The sequence below is a fragment of the Thunnus maccoyii genome, chromosome 14, assembly GCF_910596095.1.
Source record: "Thunnus maccoyii chromosome 14, fThuMac1.1, whole genome shotgun sequence".
Classification (NCBI taxonomy): domain Eukaryota; kingdom Metazoa; phylum Chordata; class Actinopteri; order Scombriformes; family Scombridae; genus Thunnus; species Thunnus maccoyii.
In genome coordinates, this window is record NC_056546.1 from 23,664,613 (window position 1) to 23,688,145 (window position 23,533).

Consider the following 23,533-nt stretch of genomic DNA (forward strand, 5'->3'; position numbering starts at 1 on the left):
GCATCCACTGGCCAATGAGCAGGGGAGCCACCCAGACACATGGGCCAGGCCTCCCCAAAATAACCTGAGACTACTGCACTGACAAATGTTGCTACGTTTACTGGTGACAGGTTACCCTAGCTACTCGGCTCCATATTTCCCTGTAAACTCGAAGGTTAACTCCTGTGCAAGGAAACCGGGAAGGCTGGACAGCTGCCTGTGTCCAAGATTTCCCCAGGTGGCAGCAACCGGATGACCAGAATCTCCCTGTTTGAGCACAGGTGCATTCTGAGGATTTATCAGTCCTTTCACAGGGGCCAGCAGGGTTTATTCTGAAGGTAAAACACACCATCCCCTAATTTGATTGTTGTTCACAGTGTCCTGATGATAGTCTTTTGGCATCAGCCTCATATGCTGTGTATAGCCTCAGAAAATCTCTGACATTGAGCCTCAGACAGGCTATTTTTATTTGACAGTGAATGTTCTGCTCCTATTTAATTTAATTATCTCAGCCTGCATGGATGTGTGCTGCTGTGTTTAACCACAGGCCTGTTCATCTGTGTGGGCTGTTTAACGGCATGTTATCTCACTCAGCAGTGTATCATTTATGATAATCAGAGTTCTGTTTGTGTAATTTGATTTATGATTGTTGTGACTGATCAAAATTACGATAACAAGGGCGCACAGGATGAGGGGGACTGCTTTTTTTTGATTTTCTTCATGTAAACTGACCCCTCGCTATTATTAGATATGACTTGGTGGGCTTGGAGCCTGTTTGCAAAGGATTAATGTACACAACAGCTGCAGCTTCAGGTCTGTTGGAAGGGCATTGCTGCCTCTCTTAATTGCGCTGATTTGAGTGTCAGTAGCATATGTGTACCCTATCTCATGTCTGTATTCAACAACTTGCTCATGCCTAGGGTCAAAAAGTTGTGAAAAGACTAAACGTAATATAGGTGTTGGCCTGGGGTGGAGAGGGGCGAAAAAGCCTGCATGTATCCCATCAGATCTGGTGTCAGTGCATGAACCTGATAGCCTGTCGAGGCAAGAGGAAGGCTGAAATTAGGCTAAAATAAAAAGCTATTTTTACCAGATAACTCCTGCTTTTAACTACAGCCTCTGCATTCATGTTCTATCTTTGCACCAAATATTTAACATGAGATTGTTCATTGTGCATTTCTAAGTGCATATCATATGTTTGAAAAATACACTTCTAGCAGTTTTTATTACATCTAAATATGTTAAAGGATGAAAATATTTATTTTTATTTATTCCTCTATGTTACACTCCATGGTTCCATTAGTCATTATTCCTTTAGTTAGTTACTTAAAGGTCCATAAGAAATGTCAGTGACTTAAAGAACCATACATGGTTTTGCATGTTTTTTCCAATTTACTACAAATTTCATACACCTCACATTACTGTTTATCTTACCATAAGTTTATATATTGATGTTCTATCTTCCAGACAGCTACTGGTTCCAGTTACTTTCTGTCCAGCATGAAAATCAACTTTTAGAGATCCTGAGACATTCATGAAAAAGGTAAGCATGCAGTGAAGATTTAGTTTCCTTTATTTTTTGTCAATTAGGTTATTGCACAGTAAATCAGTAGCAAATGGACTGTTGGTTTCAAGAAATCAATTGAATTGTCAAAAGTGTTAAAATGCCAGCAGTTTGTATCATACAATAAAACCTTGGGCCCTGGCTGCTCTCCAGGCAATGTGGACACACTATACAGTCACGTCATGTTACATACAGTAAAAACAAGTACATGAGAAAATTAAATCAAAGAATTGAGAGTCGACTGCCAAACAGCAACTCTTTTAATGCAAGAACTTACCAAATTTTCACAATGTCCCTCTTTGTCTTAAATTCTCGGATTCTATGGAGGTTAATTTTAAACCTATTCTGACCTACCTGTGATGGAGGTAACTATCTTAAAACCTATGGTATGTGTATTTTCCAACACAAATGTAATTGAATGCCTTGTGATTATTTCCCCAGCATGCAAGAGAACAACATTGACCAGTCACCATCACTCTCTCAGCTCTTAAGGGAGAGCTACCTTGCAGAGGCCAGAGCCCAGCAGCGCCACAGCGAGATGAGCCGCTCAGATGCTTCTTCTGCACGCCTTCAGATCTATGGGTCACTCAAAGGAAAGGCTGAGGACTCTGGGGGCCACAACGACCCCCAGTCACCAGACCTGTCAGCCTTCCTCAGCCAAGAGGAGCTGGATAAGAGTGTCAACCTGGCCCGACAGGCCATCGGACATGAGTCACGTGAGGAGAGGGCAGAGGTCAAGGCCTCTGTCACACCATCAGCCGCCTCTAACATCTCCTCAGCTTCTTCCTCTACACCCCCTTCTGTTCCCTTCACTAACCTCTCTCCTGCTCCCTTTGCCGAACCCTCCACCGTGCCCTTCACACAGCCAGCCCCTGAATTCAAAGAACTGCCAGCAACACACACAACATTCACAGCAGAGAGAAAGATGCACAAGGCCTCCACACAGCAGGACAACATGGTAAGGAGCAGCAGGGACTCCAGTGAAGGATTCAATGACTTGAACAGGTCAGCAAGGAATGCCCCATACGGTCCGGAGACCCAGTCCAAGAAGGAGTTCCTCAACAAGGCAGCAGACTTCATTGAGGAGCTCTCCTCTCTCTTCAAGGCCAACAGCTCCAAACGGGTACGACCAAGGGCATGCAAAGCCCACAGGAGCAGGGTCCAGAACAAGAGCCAGAACGACGGGGCAGTTTATCCCCTCAGCTCAGACAACAGAGAGCGCTGTGTCATGGCCACGGAGGCGGAGAAGGAGGGACCCAGCCCTGCTGTTAGCCACCAACCAGAGGTCCAGCTGGACTCTGGGACTGAGCATGTGGAGTTTCAGGACTGCAGGATTACTGAGGAGCTGCAGCACAACTCAGTTTGCCAGGAGGCAGAGGAGGCTGGAAGCTGTGCCCTGACAGAAACTCCCTCCTACCCAGCAGAGCCTGTGTGCGAGCCTCCCCATTTCATCCAGAAACTGAAAAGCAGGGAGGTTCCTGAGGGCAGCAAGGTCCAGTTAGACTGCATTGTAAGAGGACTCCCAGTACCTGAAGTCCGGTAAGGAAAACCACAAACAGTCAACCTGACTGACAGTTTCCATTCTGGTTGTTGCTAAGATGCCTGATTATAGTTGATTTCTTAGTTTTCATAACATACAGTACTTACTGCTTTCAGGATTTTATTCTGCATTTGTCTCATTGTAAATCTAATATTTGATCAAGCTAAAAGTCCAGTGTGATGTCAGCATAATAGTTTATGTCTGTGACAATACGTATATATATGTATATGTATATATATGTGTGTGTGTGTGTGTGTGTGTGTGTGTGTGTGTGTGTGTGTGTATACATACATGTATATGTATACATATATACATATATGTATACATATATGTATACATACATATATATGTATACATGTATGTATGTATATACACATATATGTATGTATACATATATACATAGACACACATATATGTATATGGGTCATTTGTTTGATTAAATGATGAAATCATTTTAGAACTGCATTGTCCATGCTCTTAAAAAATATATATGTACAGACATACAGTTTACAATTATCACAAACAAAATTATCGCATGTATGTCGTCTGAAACCAATATATATCTGTGGCACTTATGTCGGCTGATAAGTAGCAAGAAATTGCAGTACAGACATGCCAAAGATATGTTTAAAATAATTTAGTCACAGTATTGTTGTAAGATAGTTTGTCCACCAGAGAGCACTGTTTATTTTGTGACTATAAAATGTTCTGTACATATCTTGGTCACTATTCTTTAATAACCATATTTAAGGGATCCTTATTTTTATCAACAGTGATATTAGTATCAGCCTTTATAATGTTATCACATTTTTTTCCTTTCTCAAATATCAATATTGGCCTTAAAAATCCAGTATGGGTCAGGCTCTAGTTATACACAGGTTGGACACACCTTCCCATCCCCTTGAATGAGAAAGTGTGTCCAAACTTTTGACTGGTACTGTACATTGTTCAAAAAACACAGTAGCCCACAATGTGAGCCACGACCTGCTGTGTCTGAGCCTCAAATAATACTGAATATTACTTCAAGAAGTGTAAATTCAGATGAAATTATAAAGTTTTTTCCTCTGAGATCCTGAGATGATAGTCAACAGCTTACTCTAAGTGGTGTGAGTGTGTGTTTATGTAAATGCGTGTGTTGTTAGGTCATCGGGATTATATCTGTGACAAATATTAATCACAGTAAGCTTTCTGTTGTTCTTAAGAAGAATACCAGTAGGTTATTATCTAAATAGTGCCATCTAAATCATTCCCCATCAACAGTTAAAATGTGCCAAAATATGAGTGCCTCTCATTCCATTTAGGGAACCTTTGTTATGGTAGTAAAGTAGAATAAATGTTGAAAATCAACATGACAATACAATACTCACCAATTAACACTGTTCTTAATGGTATGTTTTATGTGTGCGTGTGTGTGTGGTAGTTTTGTTGGATTTGTTGTAAAATTCTGGCTGGACATGCAGTTTTCCTCCAAGGACAACAAAGCCTTGGACTGAAGTGAAGCTGAGGTGTCAGACTATAGGGGCCATGGGCTTGTTAGTCCTACTGAACATTGTTGCGCCACTAACATATACTTGTCTGGGGAGAATGTAGCTCTCTGCCATTTTTAGACCGGACTGGCACAGCGAGCTGTAGTCGCCTCAGATAATGGAACCGACTGAGCTCTTGAACATGCAGCAGAGTTTGGTGAGATGATTTATTCAGTTGTTATTTGGTGGATATTTTTATATGGTTTCTTTGCTTGGTGCTTCCTTTCAGTCCCAGTCTTTTGCAAATGTACAGACACTTAAGTCCTGTGTCAGTATTTTGTTCTCAGCGTCTTACTTAAGTGTGTTTAAGCTTGACTCTTATATTGTATATTCAGCTGACATGAAGCGCTTTATATTGACCTTATTGTGATCTTGTTTTTCCTGCCCATGTAGCTACTGTGTGTGTGACTATGACTTAGAAGGGGTCGAAATAGAATTGTCAGGTTCATATTTCCCATCAGTTTGCAATGGTGTACTGTCTCTGGTGTGTCAGGGTATAGCATTGTGTGTATTCTGTGTCTATGTTTAGTGTTGTGCATATGTGATTGGGTCAGTCAGAGCTCCCAGGCTTCAGAGGGAATCTCCTCTCTGGTTCTGAACTCCAGAGGGAAAATAGCCCTGACAGGTGCAGATAGCGGGGGCTTTGCCACACAGACCAGACATCTTCTCTACTACTCATGCTTTCAATTTAGACCCTTACTCACTAGAAATGACATAGCTTGCTTCAAGCAGAACATAGACGGCATATTCCAGCAGCCTCTCCTGAGAACTGATCTTCAGTGTGGCTGCGTGTTTTCACTGGACACCAGAAAATGAATTTCTCCCCGTAGATCAGCCACAGATTTTAGATTTGGGAGATCACTGAATTAGTCTACGTACTGATTTGAAAACATCATATCATATGCACAGCTTGATGACAGCACTGGTTATGATTTATGGATGTGTGATTATGTCTTGCCAGAGAGTAACACATCACCTCATTCCTGTTTGTTTATTGGCTGGATTTTTATAAAGGATCAAGGCCTCATCTGCTCAAAATAGACGTGGTCTGACATAGAGGCTGCTGCACATGTTGCTGGTCGGTACAGGGAAAGTTAGAGGTTCACTATTATAGTTTTACACTGAATAAATAGACTGTTGCCAGCTGAAACTCCAATTCAATAGATTTTACTAAATAGGACTAATGCCAGGTAGGATGTTTTTCATTCATCCATCATGTTTTAATGTGATTTTGTCTATTTATCCTAATTTGACAGCCTACACTGTACATTAGAATATTGGAGACAAAAAGATTAGGTAGGTAGGTTGTGGATTGAAATCAAACCTGACATTTGTAACTTATTGTTTAGCAAAAAAACAAAACAAAACAGACTTTTGATTAGGGTTTTAAGACACTGACCATGTAATCATAATACCCTGGTTTGAGTCTTTCCAGGGACTTAATTCAGGGTATCTGCAGATCTTGAAAAATCACTTCCCTGAAAAAAGGCGTTAGAAGGTATTAAAAAGTCTTAAATTTCATTCACTAATGTGAATAATGTGAATATTTTTTCTTGCCAGCTGTAGACAGCAACATAAGACATACATCTATAAAGGACATCTGAGCCTGGTTCTGCTTTCTATGTGGCATTGAAAAGGTCTTAAAAGTCATTAATCTGGTAAACACTGCATGTCACCCTGCCATCTCTTTCTCCCCTCATTTCCTTTCTACTCTCTACTGTCTAATAAAAATCCCCACTTGAAATGAAAAACTGACTTTCTTAAAAAGGTTTTTAAAGTAATAAACTTTTCATCAACACTTTAGATTCATTGTGTTGTGCTCAACATCAACAGTGTGTTGAGATGGCCTCTAAACTGGCAAGGCATGCTGGTATTGCTTCTTGTCTTACAGGGAAAGGGATATGGCCTTCTCATCGAAACGTTTTCCTCTTGGCCTGCATAACTCTACTGAATGGCACAAGGCCAGAAGAACTATTAGGAAACAAGGAACGACACCACATGGTGCCAGCCTCATAGAAACAGTGGCAGAAGGTTAATAGAGGACTGTATAAAGAGGACTGTGTAAAAATGGGGGGTTTAATAGATCTACAAATTGATCTACAAGATTGAGCATAAGTTGCCCAGAGTTGCAGTTACACATGGTCACTCTCAGCATTATTTCAGTATAAATACACACAACCAGCCAATCTATCTCCACTTTGCTGGTGCTCGGAAAGAGATGACCATCTCTTTTTTTCTTTTTTTTAAAAATTGCTACTGATTGTGCCACAACTGCACAGCTGGAGGATATTCTGTAAATCTTTCTTTTTGCGTTTCCAGAAGTAGAGAAAAGTATATGATACAGCTACTCAGTTACTGAAATGAGAGCATTTTTATTTTATTACTTTCCACCCCTAACTATGAGTCATTTTGTTTTGGTTGTAATACATTTCATGCATAAAAGGCATCAAACCAAATTAATTTGTACAACATTCATTTTTTTTTATTTCTGAAGCATTTCTCAGAAAGGTTACAGAAAACATTAAATCCTACTTCAGGAAGCTATATTTTGAATTGCAGGTGGTTTTGTGAGGGCAAGGAGTTGGAGAACAGCCCTGACATTCAGATCATCACCAACGGTGAGCTGCACTCTCTGATCATTGCTGAGGCATTTGAGGAAGATACCGGACGTTACTCCTGCTTTGCATCTAATTTCTATGGCACAGACTCCACATCAGCTGAGATCTACGTTGAAGGTGATTCTTGCATTTCCTTCTTCCTGACTGACACCTTCACAGGGTCATGTAAAGCACTGTTAGTGACTTGTTTGTTCGGTCCTATAGGTGCGTCCTCTACAGATTCTGAGGGGGAACAGCACTTTGAACATGTAGTCCAGTGAGTTTTTACTGTATTGTCATTAACACCTTTTTCAAAAATGAATCTTAGTTACTTTATTGCAATGCTAAACGAGACCATCTCACCATTCTTCCCCCTGCGATTTTGAAAGGCTGCAGAGAAAACAACCAAACTCAGCTCCATCTTTACCTCCATCAAGCCAAACTCTTCCTGAAGAAGCTGAAGACTCTCTGTCACCTCAACCTACAGCAGCCACTGAAGAACCAGCAGAGGAACTTTCCTCTCTGCCAACTAGCCAAATAGTCCAAGAACCTCTTCTACCAGTCCAGACAACAACCACTGTACTTCCAGTCCCAGAGATTTCTAAAGTATCTCTAGCATCCACAGCTCACCCTGCTCAGGAGGAGACAGCAGCGTTACCTGTGCAGGTCTTCCCTGTTTCACCGCCAAGCGATACAGAAGCCCAGGAGGTGTCAACATCCACCACAGTCACATCCACACCACAGCCAGTGCAGACAGCTACGTCACTGCCTTTAAACTCAGTGATCTCGACTGTGTTGCCTGTCCAGGCAGCTCCAACACAAACACCCCAACCTGAGGTAGAACAGCTAAAATGTTTCCTTCTGCTACATTTTTTTCAATTATTAGTTCTGTATATTTTGATCTACATGTCCTCTGTGGGGGTTTTTTTTGTTTGTTTTCAGATTCAAACCTCTAACCCAAACTTTCTGCAAGGATTGAACGGGCAACCAATAATGGCTGCCCCTGTATTCACAAAGGTAGAACTGCCTCAAAAGGATGTACTGTATCCGGTCTGCTACTGACTATTACATGTTTACTGATGTATCATACACCCTATGTTATCACACTAGAGCCTGCAGGACCTCCTTGCGTCAGAAGGCCAGCTGGTGGTGCTAGAGTGTCGTGTGAAAGGAGTGCCATCACCCAGAGTGGATTGGTACCAAGAAGGAAAATTAATTGAAGACTCTCCTGATTTCAGGATCCTACAGAAAAGTAAGCTATATGTCTCAATCGTGTGCTACACTCATAAGAGAAATACATATTTGCTTTGTGTATTTTTTTTAGGAAAGTTGCGTCTTTTGTAAATGCAAACACTCATGATTTTGTGTTAAAATAAAAATAAAATAGCAGTTTCACTCCAGATGCAATTCCACTGTAATGAATAAGAAGCAAGATGAAAAAAATGCAAGAAGGAGCAAAATTTAATGGCTTAATGGCATCTTAAATCAATCCAACTTAATTGGTTTTAATTCAAATGAATTCCAGAAAGTTCAAAATTGATTTGCCACCAAGTTTCTTGAGAAACAAGAAAATAAAAACACAATGTTGCTACAATAAACATCAACAAATCCCCTCCAGACATATCTCAAGATAATAAAAACACATAAAATGCTTTGAATAATAATTTGTGTCTAGTATGGTCTTTCCACAAAAAAATCTTTACCTACAGAAAAATCCTTAAAATTACATCCAAAATCCACAAATATGCAAATATTGTTGATTTTTTTGTAGTTTATCTGCTGATTTCAGTCTATGTCCATTCTCAGTCTATGTGCACTGGAGGTTTCAAGCTTTCATATAGCATTTGTGTAAGTTGCATATTGGACTATGATTGGCCTAAACTAGTTGTGATGTCACAAATCGTGCTTGTAGATACATACCTGTAACTAAGATTTAAGGTGAGCACAAAGTTTCCTCCTTCAGCAGATGAATGTGAAAACAGCCCTCCAGTGTCAAATTCTGCACATACATCATTCTGCACAGTGAAGCTCAAACATCCAACTGGAGGAGCAAGAAGCAAAACACATTTTCAAGTGGATGGATCTTGTCTTCAAGTTGCTTGAATTAGTATTTTGGTGCAAAATAAAACCCAAAAAACTGAGTTGACTTTTTAAGATTCATACTTTTCTTCAAAATTAAGTGACTGTTTGTCCATTCAGAGACATAAAAACATTTAGCATAAAAAGTCTCATTAATATCATCCTGTCAAATAGGAACTTTGAGAAGAAAAATGCTGCTATTGCAGTAAAAGATTTTAAGGTTAAGAATGTGTTTACATGCACAAATCATCACAAAACAAGGTGTTGATGCATTGTTGGCATTCCTCTTTGAATATTTGCTGTAGTTGTGGAATTCCTGCAACATAAACATACTTCATACATTTCTTAAGGGAAATTATGAACCCATTGTGGTATATGATCAGTGATACTGAGTTCAGACAGTTTTAAAAATCTGTATTAATAATCATTATTGAACCACTACCTCAAAAATCCTAGTTTATTACAATTTCATAATGATTTTGGTATTCTTTTTCTTTCCAGAGCCCAGATCTCCAGCTGAATCAGGTACATATTTAATTAAATCCTCAACTGTCAAAAATGTAAGTGTTGACTGCAGCTGCCTGTCTGTGTATGATGCTGCAGTGTGTACACATTACTCTGCTGAAGTGTTTATAGTCCTTGGCGGAGGCTCCTGCTCTCGTTTTGTACATAAGCCAGGGCTGCTTTTCCCTGACTCTGGACCTTATACGGTAGTCTCTCATCCTGTGTCGAACCACCATGGCAGATCATTTCAACCTGCATTAGCTTCAGATAGACTCTCAGCCCCGGTGATACAAAGAAACCTCCCTGCTGCAGCGTTTGAAACACGAGTCATGTATCTTTCCTCACTGTATTAAGACTCTCAGCTAGCTGAAATATGATGCACTCGTATCAAACCAACTTGATCATGTGAGTATCACTTTTTTACCATTGCCTCTAGAGGAAATATGCACTTTGGTCATTGCTGAGGTCTTTCCTGAAGATTCAGGGATGTTTACTTGTACAGCAAGCAACAAGTATGGAACCGTGTCCAGCAGTGCAGCACTAAGGGTCAAAGGTAACACTTTCTGTTCCACCTTACAAAAACACGAGCATCATTTCAGTCTTATGTCAATACACTGAATTTACTCTATATCCATCTTTCTGATTCTCTTCAGGCAATGGCAGCAACAGCAACCACATGAGGCCTTTCAGCAGTTCAACGGTGGAGCCCAATCAAATCCAAGAACCTTCCTCATCAGATCTCACAGCTTCCACTGCCAATGTCAAAACAGAGGTTACTGTGACCAACAGCATCAAGCCCCACTCCAGCACCATTCGCCTAGATCCACTAGTCTCTAGCTCCTTGCGCCTGGACCCCTTAAACACCAGCACCTTTCATCTGGACCCCCACAGCTCCAGCATGTTGCGTTCAGACTCCCTGCGCACCAGCCTACCCAGTCTAGAGCCCACCAGCCTGACCAGCAGCTCCTACCTGAACTCTCGCAGTGCCAGCACCCCCAGCTTAGATCCTCTCTACCTCCGCCAGGACCCTCCTGGATACAGTGGAGCACGTCCAGAACCACAGAGCAGTGGACAGGTGCTCTCATATCCAAAACCCTTCACTGCCCCACCTGTGGTTGAGCAGGGAATGTCCAGACCTCCACTGACATCGCTTGACACAAGCCCCAAAGTCAAGGAGACCCCAAACCATCAGAATGGGACCCCCATTGTGGTGCCCCTCCCTGACCCACCTCCTAATTCCTGCCTGAAGACAGGCAACCAGACAAACCACAGAGATTCTCGCTCTGGCTCCAGAGTTGGTCTGCGTGTGCACTTCAAACTGCCTGAGGATGAGGAGGATGAACGAAGCGACGAATCCAGTCCGTCTGATGAATATGATGCTCAGGCATTGCTCAGCAAAGAACCACCACCAGTGCTGGCTAAACCCAAACTGTGAGTAGAGCAGATAAATGTATATGTAAATGAATATCAGGAATAGTGTCCTGAAACAACCACAAGGCTGTCAGCGACAATATAGTATAAAGAAAAAAAACATTACTGCCTACAGATTGAGATTTTGCATATGAGTAATGCAAATCATGATATTTATTATATCAAAGTGAATTTGATCCTCCTCCTCCACTCCAATTGAATCCTCCTCCTCCTCTGGCTCAAGTAGCAGCTGTAATCAGTCGCAATTCACAATTGAATGCATGCGGACTTCAAATGTGGACGTTCAGGCTTTCCAAAACAAAGGATGGCATTTTCTATTTGTAAGTTCACTTACTAACTATGCAAATATTTCAGGCAATACTGTAAATCTAGTTGAGTGATTTGCTGTTTACAACTGTTTTGTATATGAAATCGTAGGCTTAAACAACAAAGGTAAATATGAAAGTTTGTCACTTACTGTTTACTCTGATTAAATTTACAGTAATTGCTGTTATATGATAAATTTAAGAGACTCCCTATTTAGAATCAAAGCTGAAAGTGTCTGACAGTGTTTTGTTTGCAGGCTTCTTGTTGGTAGCCCATAAAAGGGCAGAGTATTCTTCATGCTGACTTTGGCTCATTCCTGCTTGGGTATACAGCACAGACTTGCTGTAATTTATGAGAGGACTGCTCTGAGCCTCCCCTCATCATCACCATGTATAGTGTCTTTTTTCAGTTGATGCATTATTCTGGTTTTTGCTTGATCGACAGGGACCCAGCTCAGCTCCAGCTTTTGCACAATCAGGTCCTCATGGAGCAGCAGCAGGAGACTGAACCTGTGACCCAAACCCACACCCAGACTCAGTCCCACCCGCCATTACAGATCCAGATCCAGCCCGAGGTCCAAAGCTCCCATGATGGTCGGCTTTGGTCACCCAGAATGCACTCTGAACCTCATCCACCACATTTCCAGCCCTACCTTAACACCACAACGCCCAACTCTGTGTCTCCACTGACCACAGCCCACCCTGCTCCCTCATTGAGCTCTGCTCCAGCACTCAATACGACCTTTTCACCCCTCAACACGTCTCCTGCTCCTCCTTCAAGCTCCCCTCCATCTTTTCCTCAACTGAAGACCTCCTCACTGGTGACCTCTCCTCCTCCTGTGCCACAGCTCAGCACAGCTCCACCTTTCAGTTTAGCACCTGTAACCCAGATGAACACCATCCATGCCTCCCACCTCAACGTGTCTCCTGCAGCTTTTGCCAGAACCACATCCACACCCCAATTTTGCACCCCCTCCGCGCCTAACCTCAGTACAGTCTCCACAGATTCAACCGTGGCCTTACCAGAGATTATATCTCCCGCTCCTCTGCTGAGAAGCACCCATGCTTCCCTCATGAACCTGTCTGCCACCTCACAAAGCTTCATCTATGCCCGGCCCAAAGAGTTCCTATCCGCCCAGACCTTCTCACCAGTAAGGAGTCCCTCCCCAACAGAATCCCCGGTCCCCCTGCTCCACGAGCTTGCCGCTGAGCTCAACTCCTCTGCAGCCAGCTCCCCAACTCTCCCACCATTCTCCCCAACTCCCAGGATATTACCCACAAGGGTACTCAAGTCTCCCACCAGCCCTCCATCCCTGGTGTCCTCACCCACGCCAGGTTCTGCGCAGTTCTTGAACAGCATGTTCGCCATTCGAGCCCAATCGCCTCCCCAGGCCTCCTCTCCAACCTCCAGCAGCTCCACTCCTAGCCCCATCCAAAACCCTGTGGCTTTCCTCAGCTCTGTCCTGCCATCCCTGACCCCAAGTCATCCCACCAACTCCATGGGCCTGCCCAGGGGAGCTCCATTAGGGTATGCCCTATCAGACTGAATGCAGTATTCATGAGGTTGGTGACCTGTCACGTTCTAATGCATTTTTTTTGTTTCTTCAGGCTACACAAGAAGGTACCTAAGTTGCGCCCCCCGTCAATCGAAGACATCCGTGAAAGCAAAGAAATTCTCCTCCATGACATTGAGAAAAAGCTTCGATTTAAAGAGGATACTCCAAATTTTGCACATCAACAGGTATTAGATAGTCTACAGCTCCGCAGTACTGATTGATCTTCCCTTTTTTTACGTGCTCAACTGCAGAAACATAGTGTGAACAAATAGGTGGCTAAACATGAAAAAAGTAATTCACAGTATTTCTCTTTGCTCAGAAGTTGGATACTTGAGACTTTACAAATTTATCCCTCAACTATATCCCTGCTCAGTTAGATATTAAACAAATATTTGAATTTAAATGTCAGGAATGACTAGTTTGTTGACATGTTTGGTATGTGATTTTAAACTAACCAACAGTTGCAACCTAGTTTCCAACTGTTTTAAAGATGAAGAAAATATTAACTAATGACTGTGCTGCATTCTCACTTGTCTCCAGATTTCTCCTCACGTATTTGGTTTGAGATAATTGCCACTCGATAGATATAAGACAATGAAATGATCCCTCAGATAATGAGTGACTCGGGGCCAATGAGGAACTTGCATCATATAAGTGCGCTATCAGCAGAGCATCTGTCATCATTCCCCTCCCAGTCATTCATGGTTATTCATCATCGTGTGTCCATGTTCCGTAACAACATGTGCATGCTAATAACAATAGCTTGTTTGCTACCCCATCAGTATTTGTACAGTACGTGTGTGTGCTGGTGTTTATCATCCATCCCTATCCTCTCATAGAAGCTGAGTAATGAGGGGAAAACAGCGAGCAGACCCCTTGGACCAAACATTCCTGCTACTGTCATTAACTATGATGAGGTACAAGGATCTTCTCGTCCCAAGCACTGCTTTGCTCGAGGCTGTATGAATTCATGAATATGAAGAAACTTTCTCTCATATACTTATCTAATTACCATGGTTAATTAATATAGCTAATAAAGCAAACTAATATATAACCTGCACGAATGAGAACATATTTTAGAGTTAGAGTTAAGGAAGTTATGCTCATGAAATGTAATGACTCTGCTATTTACTGAATTCTGGCTAATTCTCCAGTGGTTTCAGTTAACTCATTTTACATTTTTCCCCACTGACGCTTGCAGCCCTTATCTCCTAATCTCATTTTAGATTTTCCCAAAACACCATCATGACATAGTTCTTGTTAACTACACTTTTCAGAATACTCAAGTCACAAACCTGCATATTGGCCTTTCACACTTTAATCATCTGCTTCTATTTTTGCCTCTCTGCTAGCAGGTTGATAAAAAAATAAAAGCTACCTAGAGGTTCTTAATATAAGTCAGTTAAATCAGGTATCAAAACAGGTGCTTAAATGTCTAGAAATTATTTTTTCTTCAACTGTGTTTATCTTCTTCTCTGTTCTCTGTTTTACCCTCATAGTCTTTTTTTTTGGTTGGATAAACAACATTTTTTCAGGAGTGATACTATCAGACAGATGCCATTGCATGATCTTTACCATTATGTGGTATAAAGTCACAATATATACCTTTTTGTTTTAAGATCTGAGTTTTGAGTTGTAACTTTAATACCACTGCTGCTACATGGTGAATAGCTGCATGTTGTCTCATGTTCCTGATTATTGCTTGTTGCTTATATGTAAAATATACGCATGTTATCATAGTCACACATTTCTTCATTTTTTTTTACCAGAAAAATTTTGTGTAGTTGCGATTACTTTTATGTAGTGGTTTTCCTTTCCCAGGAGTACAAAGTGTCCAGTTTTGAGCAGAGACTAATGAGTGAGATTGAGTTCCGTTTGGAGCGAACACCAGTGGAGGAGTCGGATGATGAGGTGCAGCATGATGACGTCCCCAGGGGAAAATGCATTGCACCCATATTTGACAAGAAACTTAAGAACTTCAGAGCCATGGAAGGCGTGCCTGTCACTTTCTCATGTAAAGTAGTTGGAATCCCTCTTCCAAAGGTGAGAGGTCAACAACTGTGCTGTGCTGCGCACAAATAACAGCATGATCCTTCACTTTCATTTCTTCAATTAATCATTCACATCTGTGTCTCTCAACAGGTTTACTGGTTTAAGGATGGCAAACAGATCTTGAGGAAAAATGTCCATTACAAGAAGATAAGAGAGGGGGACGGGACCTGTGCTTTACACATAGAGTCCACGACCAATGATGACGATGGCAACTACACCATCATGGCAGCTAATCCACAGGTAATACTTCACACTCAGCTTCCTGTTCATTTGTCAACACCTTCTCCTCAGATGCACAATCTAATTTGCTATTTGATTACTATCAGGGACGAATCAGCTGCTCGGGTCATTTGATAGTCCAAACAGGACCTCCCCGAAATCGACTGACACCTATTCACTCTCAGAGGTGAGCAGGGCTGAGTGTGCAGTGTGATCTGCAGAGGTAAGAAGAATCCCTCTGCAGCACGGGGAACCAGCCATTTATTGCTTTTCCTCCCTGACAATATTTTTGGGATATTGTGCATCTGTCTATACTGAAATACTAACATAAACCACAGACAAAGACAGGAATGTATTAATGTCAAAGTGTGCGTTTGTGTTCCATATCATGCTTTGCTCACCTCTGCATGTTTTCAGGGTGCGAGCCCGCATACAGGAAGTTGAGAGTGAGCAAACGCAGGAGCGCTTTTTTCGGCCTCACTTCCTCCAGGCTCCGGGGGACATGCTAGCTCATGAGGGGAAGCTTTGCAGACTAGACTGTAAGGTAGGTAGCAGGTCAGAGCATGAAGTCAAATTTGTAAAAAAAAAAAATATGTAGAATGTGTCCAAGGAGTAGTCCTTTTCGTCTTCTAGGTGAGTGGACTTCCCAACCCAGAGCTGATGTGGTTGGTCAATGGGAGGCCTATCTATCCAGACCTTTACCATAAGATGCTGGTGCGAGAGAATGGCATCCACTCCCTAGTCATTGACCCTCTGACGCAGAATGATGCTGGCACATACACCTGCATTGCAAGCAACAAAGCAGGGCAGAGCTCCTTCAGTCTAGAGCTTAAAGTTGTGGGTGAGGACCAGATAAATCAGTGACACTTGACACTCCATGAATAGTTCAGTTATTATGATGACGCCCCATGTGTTGTTTGGAGGTTTCCAGTAATGTAAGGCATTTCCACTTTAGAAAAAGAGATGAAGCATCCTCCTCAGTTATTGGAGAAGCTGCAGAACATGGGTATTCCTGAGGGAGCCCCTGTCAGGCTGGAGTGCCGGGTGGTGGGTATGCCCCCTCCAGTCATCTTCTGGAAGAAAGACAATGACTCCATTCCTAAAACTAAGGACAGAATCAGGTCAGTGGGAGATCTAATGATAAAAAAGTCATGCCTCTTCATTTAGTTGCACAGTACCCTGTACTTTTCCTCCAGAATTTAAAATCTATTTTGAGGTCTTTGAAAATTCTGATGAATTCTCAATTGTGTGTTTATTTCAGCATGCAACAAGATGCCACAGGATATGTGTGTCTCCTTATCCAGCCAACAACAAAAGACGATGCTGGCTGGTACACGGTGTCGGCCAAAAACGAGGCTGGAATTGTATCCTGCACCTGCAGGCTTGACATCTATGGTACTAGCTTCTTGCAATACCTCCATAACTATAATTTCGACATGTGACTCTTTTGTATATAGTAATCCAAGCTGTCCTCCACATCCATCCTGTTCATCCTCAGCTCAGTGGCACCAGAGCATCCCTGCACCCATGAAGAAGGCCCCACGCACAGGCAGCCGCTACGCAGCTCTGACAGGCCAGGGGCTCGACATCAAGTCTGCTTTCCCCACGTCAGAGACCAGCCCCATCCTGTTCGCCAGCTCCCCTCCGGAGGTCATGCTAGAGAGCGAGGAGCTGTGAGAGGTGCACGGTGACCCTCAGGGGGATACGAGAAGAATGATTATCTGGGCAGATGGTCATGTGATTTGTGTGATGCATTTGAAGTGATACATTCAGAATAGAGCAGCAAAGAATTGTTGTGCCACCTGCTAGATGTCAAATCTATCAGCACTGATAGTGGGTTTGTCACCATTCCTATTTACTCAAGTCCTATGAGGAGTGTTTCACAATTCACATACAGAAAAATGACAGATTTGCAAAGTCTTAGCTCATGAGCCATCATTGGAGTTGAATTTTGTTCTCTGACCGGTTTGAATGATTCACATTTGTTTTTCTACATTATATTTAGCTATGAAGTTGAGGTTGTTGTTGTTGCTCAATGTTGATGAAACATTAAATTTCAAGTTTCATTTAGTTTAACATCTGTTCTTAATTGTTAAATTTTATTCTCAAGGTGGTACTTGCACCATTTATTTTTATTGAAAAGCATATATACCTGTACTGGTGGTAATAGTTTCTTTTAAACTTTATATAAAAATAGTTAAAATTATTGTTTATTAATAATCAGAGCTAGTTTATAGTAGGTTAATATATATTTGAATGTGCCGTTCAGATCAGTTTATTTAAATGGCTCCATCAAGGCAGGATTATTTAACGTTTAACTAAATTATTTCTTGAAATCCATCACTGGTTCATGTATTTGCACCATGTTTTCATGAGCATGCATGCTGATGGCTGATAGAGATGCAGTACTATATAACTAAACAAACACGTGTCACAGTCATAGTAATAGTCTGCTGTTAGGTGAGTTTCGTTCATGGTTTGTCGCTGAAACACTGAAACACTTTCTTTAACTTTTATCGCTTTCAGGTGATTTAATTCATCTTTGTTTTATCTCCTCAGTTGCATCCACAGTTCAGGATGCCTTATCAGAGGAAAGAGTCAGATTAGACTAAAAACTCTTGAAAAAGTCACTTGTTTGTTTTGTGGTAAGACAGACTGCTTACACCAAAAAGTCTGTATCCTGCAGAGGTTATTATTGAACTTTAATAGATTTTGATTAAAATGAATTCAAGTCAGTTTGAAAACATATTAAAGAAAAGTTTGAAAGCACATGATGTAAAGTTGCACATTGTAAAATAGTTTTGTCCTTCTCAGAATAAAGTTATATTTATTCAAATGAGTGATGTTTGCTTTGGTGGAACATGTGGTTGTAATTCTCTATGGTGCTTGCATAGTATCCCATCTTATAAAGTTTATTGAAAGGTTGATATGTAGAGAATTTTCTTTTTCAGAATATCATTCCCATTAAAAGAGGGAGTCGAGTGCTTTAATCTGCTGTGTGTAGCATTAAATTAGGTTGAAATCTAAATTTCTGCTCATTATTGTGAGCTTGACTATGCTGTAATAAGAGCCCTATTAGCTTAAACTGATGCCAAATTCCAAACAAACAGGAAAGCTCAGAAGCCAATTAAGCATTGCTAATCAGTCCAATTAGAGGGGAAGAGAGTTCAAATAGGCATAAAATTACATTCACCTTACGTGACCTAATTATACTCCGAGCCTCATTTGACCAGCTGCCAGGCCTACTTGTTAGCTGGCTGCTAGTTGTATGTGTTGCTAAGTAGTAAATAGCAGTGGGCTTTAAATTAGATTTTGTTTTTTTGAGAAAAATTAAATTTTTTAGGAACTTCTATTTTATTTGTTATTTGTCATTTTATTAATGACACCCTTAACTTGCTTGTTCTTGTTGCTGCCATCATGTTTCACATATTTACATTTTTTGTGTCCTCAACTTGATTACTACAATATCAACACATCAGGTTTTAAGTCACTGATACTCAAAGTTTGTTACAAAACCAGAAATAAAGGCACACACTCACTCACATACTCATTTTAAACTGAAAATATTAGCCCACTTGTGATACGTTCCTTAATACTCATTAAAGGAAGTACGAGCTGATGTTCATTTGTAATCCAATGATAATGAGATTTATCAAGTCAAACCCACATGCAGAGGGAATCCTTTTGTTACACTTTCTCCAGGACTGAAACATACGCTTTGTGGCCTAATCTCCATTTCTCCATAAGGAGATCTGGACTTAATATGGTACATCTTTCTGTCAGAGCAGACGGGTCACTCCTCAGTTGTGACATATGGCTTTTGACAAGAGGGCATGGCTCAGCCATCGGTGCTCAAACAAGCCAATCATGTGAGGCGTTTGAAAAAAAAGGGTGGAAGACACGGAAGGGCCGGGCCACGTCTGAGACAAGGCCCTCAGACAAGACAAGCAGCAGCTGGCAAACTACATCAATCTGTAATCAATGAACCAACTGGTAGATGGGATTATATGCCTAATTGCACAGCTAACCAGTCCATCCCAAAATGACCAGACAGCATCAGCTTGTGTCCATGACCCAATACCAGAGAGAGTCATTATTCTAGGCCTCCGACAGTGATTAATCATTCATAACCTGCCTCTACACCCAAGCTTTGAGTTTGTCAATACACAGTGACAGGAGCTACACGTCCGTCTTCACAAAGGAGGACAAAGCTGATAGCAAAAGATACAGCAGCAGAGCTGGAAGAGCATTCAGCTCTTTTAATTGAGTAAAAGTAGCAAATCCATAATGTAAAACAACTCCATTATAAGCAAAAAATCCTGAATTGAACAATTTATTTAAGTTGTATGCACAAAGGTATTAGCAGAAAAGATGTACTTACTATATAAAAAAGTACTCATTATGCTGAGTGTCTCCTTTTCAGGGTGCAAAATTACTATATATAATACATTTGTACATTGTATCATTATTATTATTGATGTGTTAATGTTTCTACAACAGCATTTTGATGTTTGAGAGTTTAAACTATTTTATATACTGTTGTACAAAGGGGAGTTTTTCCTTGCTCATGGGGGAATGTTGGGTTTCTATAAATTTAAGAGTACAGTCTAGACCTGCTCTATGTGTAAAGTGCCCAAAGGTAACGTCTGTTGTGATTTGGCACTATATAAATGAAATTGATTTGACTGGTACAATCATTTTATATGTAAGAATCTTAATCTGAAATGCCACAGTAACTATACCTGACAGACAAATGTATTGGAGTAAAATATTTCTCTTTGGAAAGTAGTGCAGTCATATATGGAGTAATAAGTATAAAGCAGTGTAAAATTAAAATACTCCATTAAAACTGTAAATGGTTAATTGAAGACGAATGTTGTGTTTTTGAAGGTGAATCTGATTTCTGCAGCTTCTGGGTGACAGTCAACAGTGTGTTCAAGTGTGTGTGGACGTGTGTTTGTGTCGGACGTACCTGCTCAGATCCTCCTGAATTACAGAATTCAATGTTGGCAGATGGGAAAGACAGACAGACAAATTATTCTGTCTGTCTCATTTTCTCGGACCACTACACAGATCAATTATTTATTACACATGTGGTCCCCAGTACATAAGCAACATTAATGCATCCCACATACTGTGATTCATTAAGTGCACTGATAAACACCCTTACAGACCAATGTACTTTTACTGTAAAGTAGAAGAAATGTCTAGAAAATGTCAGAATTTTCCTGTAGAGTAAAAAAACTGCTGTCCAGATCTCAGATGGTGCAGTAATCTGTACACCATCTTGGCCCATATTGTCAGAGAGCCTTAATCCCCTGATGTGCTGTTAAAATCCCTCAGGTTACAGGCCACACTTACACTTCTGTTGCCTCGGGCTAATCTCAGATTATGGTTATTATCATATGGAGACTAGTTACATGAGAAGTGAAAGGAGGCTTTTTGGTGGCTTTTGTAACTTCATAAAACTGAATGCCTTTATTGTCAGGGAGCTTTCAGAGATTTCAATCATGATTTGCAATCAATATATTAAGTTGTGATACCTCAGATTTATTTGCAGGATTAAAGACATAATGGCTAAACATAACAATTACTAGGTGGCAAATTTATAACATTATCCTTGCAAAAAAGGATAGATTTTAGAGATAGAGTTTAACTAAAAAAAATAAGAAAATCCTGATCCTGTATTATGTGGTGAGATATGTTTGTGAATGTAAGGAGATAATAGAACTTTATCCAAAACAGTTAAAAAATTTGAACTCCTTTCATTGACACAGTGCATACAGTGACATGTTATATTCGATAAAACATTACACTTTTTTATTGCTATTTACTGACATTTGTGATGTAGCTTTTATTTTCTAATACCTGAAAGTCAGTCAGTCGTAATGAATCCTTAATAGTTCATTCCTAGGTGGTGGAAATCTAATGTAAACTGGAAAATATGCACAATCTTAGCCTTTTAAAAGTTTGTTTGCACCATCGGCTGTGGTGAGTTGTGCTACCAGATGGTAGACTTTTGGTGTTTGTGACACATGGCTCTGAGTGAAGCCACGGCCAGATAGCCCAGCCCAAGATAATTGGAATTTCATTAAGGTTTTGTTTGTGTGTACGTGTGTGTGTGTGTGTGTGTGTGTGTGTGTGTGTGTGTGTATTGAGAGTGGGTGTGGGTGTTTATGAGTCCGCATGGGTGTGTTTCTCTATGAGCAATATTGAGGATGGGGGGGTGAGGGCAGGGACTCCACCTGCTGCCACCTGTTCATCTGCTCCGCCTTATAAAAGCTGCTCCCTCGCTGTCTCCAGGATCACAGACACCTTGGACTCTTCAGGCTGTCCACTATCTGGAGATACAAATATCTGACACTCAACACAAAAGACAAACAACTTGGACGTCAGTCAGGCTGTAACAGAGGAGATCTCTGAGGAATCCTGAGGCTGAAACTGGAAACATCTCAGAACAATCTGTTGACTCATATCTGAGTCTTTCTGATCTGAGGACATTCACCAGTTTAATTCTTCAAACAAAAGTCATGAAGTCCCGTCGACCCAGCTGCAGTGACTCTGGATCTGAGTCCTCAGAGATGGACTCCAAAAGTCCAGAGAAATATGAGACTGCCACACGACGAAGGATGGCTGCAAACGCCAGAGAGAGGAAGAGGATGCAGGGTTTGAACACAGCATTTGATCGCTTACGCAAAGTTGTTCCCCAGTGGGGCCAAGACAAAAAACTGTCTAAGTATGAAACCCTGCAGATGGCCCTCAGCTACATCATGGCCCTCAACCGGATCCTGACAGACCCCAGGAGGCACAACGCTCCTCACAGACAGTGGCTAGACCTGCAGTTTGACTGTGCGCAGCCTGATAACTACCCCTGCCTCATGAGGTACGACTCTCCTACTGAACAGGAGTATATTCACTCGTCGTTCTCATACCAGTTCGATGGCCATCAAGTCCACGCATAAAGATACTGCGATTTTGTTAGACAATCAGTCATGTTGTGAGTGACAATGTGAATATTTCTCCTCCAATCCAGGAGACAGTAAATACATTTGTATTGCATTATTTTCTTTTCGTTATATTTATCTAGTATCTGTATGAAAGGCTTCTATTTCAAGTCTTTATTTATTTTTGCTAGGAAACCCAGCAATGTTGAGCAGCTTTTTGTTCAAATTATAGTAATGAAAGACATGTAGTGTCATTATAATGACCATTAGATTGTACTGAAGATGCAGGCAATGGTGTCTTTCTATCAGTTCTTTTGATATGGCCTTAAAATGTTGTGCAATTTTCAACGGACTCTGAGAAAATCATTGTGGTATTAGTTGCACAGTTAAAGTCAACATGTAACTATTTTGTCAAAGTCCAAGTACATGTTTGTAGAGTTGAAAAATAGACTTGCAAGATGTTATTTTCCACATGCAGACCTCTATTTTGTTGAATTATAGTTTTTGATTGAAAATAAAAACTATTTTGTAAAAAAACATTTCTCTTGTTCTTCATTGTCTTTGAGTACAGCCATGAGCTAATTATGAAGTTAAGATAGGGATTTGTTTTTATATTGCAGAGGAAAAATGGTATTTTTACTGTATGCAATTACAATACATGCTAAGTAACAAACAAAAATACTGATATAAATATTTTTTTGCATCCTCAAAGGATTCATATTTGCATAATATAAACCTGAACATATGTAAAAATGTATATTTCTAAAAGTTTCAGAGGGAAAGATAGTGATTTTCTTCTTTTTTTTCATTTTACTGAATTAACTAATTAGAAAGCACTGGAATTTCAACCATCATAATCTCACTTGTCTCCTTTGTGTAGTATTAAAACAGGGTTATCAAGGAGGTAATTTACAACACATCCTTTGTTTCACGTGTGTCAAGTTCTCAGTAGGAGTGATGGCAGGTCATGTCCGCTGCACTGCCTCGCTCTGCTCCCCGGGGAATAAATCATCCTTTTGTCCAGAGCTCCTGTGCTCTGAGATAAGACACTGTTACGTCAATGGGGACAACAATCTAAACATTTAAAATAGACTATTTTTTGGGATCAGAATTAATATCTGAGTACAATCATTGAACTATTCTTTCTCAAAAAACAAGCTCAAATTTTCTCTGTGAAAATAACCTTTTGGAGTTTAAAATAAAGTATTATATTGATCCAATTCTGTTACAGCATAGT

General features: G+C 40.8%; 2 protein-coding genes across 3 annotated transcripts; both read left to right on the forward strand.

The window, feature by feature from the left end:
- Positions 1-163: 163 nt before the first annotated feature.
- Positions 164-18,188, forward strand: mypn (myopalladin). 2 transcript variants are annotated; one of them, XM_042434234.1, is made up of 22 exons: positions 164-317; positions 1,447-1,522; positions 1,985-3,082; positions 7,169-7,344; positions 7,432-7,483; positions 7,596-8,043; positions 8,149-8,223; positions 8,317-8,458; positions 9,787-9,810; positions 10,226-10,342; positions 10,443-11,220; positions 11,971-13,053; positions 13,134-13,266; positions 13,921-13,998; positions 14,903-15,124; positions 15,224-15,373; positions 15,460-15,539; positions 15,770-15,896; positions 15,986-16,193; positions 16,308-16,473; positions 16,614-16,747; positions 16,851-18,188. In XM_042434234.1, the coding sequence occupies exons 3-22, from the start codon at positions 1,986-1,988 to the stop codon at positions 17,027-17,029; spliced, it is 5,469 nt and encodes a 1,822-aa protein (XP_042290168.1). In that variant the 5' UTR covers positions 164-317; positions 1,447-1,522; position 1,985; the 3' UTR covers positions 17,030-18,188. The 2 variants fall into 2 exon arrangements, with proteins under 2 accessions (XP_042290168.1, XP_042290169.1); XM_042434235.1 differs by lacking the exons at positions 164-317; positions 1,447-1,522; positions 1,985-3,082; ... (6 more) ...; positions 10,226-10,342; positions 10,443-11,220 and adding an exon at positions 11,442-11,540.
- A 3,482-nt stretch (positions 18,189-21,670) lies between these two features.
- atoh7 (atonal bHLH transcription factor 7) lies at positions 21,671-23,511 on the forward strand. The gene has a single exon (XM_042434142.1). It carries the CDS (start codon positions 21,883-21,885, stop codon positions 22,312-22,314), a length of 432 nt encoding a protein of 143 aa, XP_042290076.1. The 5' UTR covers positions 21,671-21,882; the 3' UTR covers positions 22,315-23,511.
- Positions 23,512-23,533: the final 22 nt, after the last annotated feature.

Excerpts from the sequence above, each read along its gene's own strand:
- mypn (XM_042434234.1), top strand. The coding sequence starts at position 1,986 with ATGCAAGAGAACAACATTGACCAGTCACCATCACTCTCTCAGCTCTTA. Across the intron at positions 7,484-7,595 it reads CACTTTGAACATGTAGTCCA|GCTGCAGAGAAAACAACCAA; the intron begins GTGAGTTTTTAC and ends CGATTTTGAAAG. Across the intron at positions 16,474-16,613 it reads AAAACTAAGGACAGAATCAG|CATGCAACAAGATGCCACAG; the intron begins GTCAGTGGGAGA and ends TGTTTATTTCAG.
- atoh7 (XM_042434142.1), top strand. The coding sequence starts at position 21,883 with ATGAAGTCCCGTCGACCCAGCTGCAGTGACTCTGGATCTGAGTCCTCA.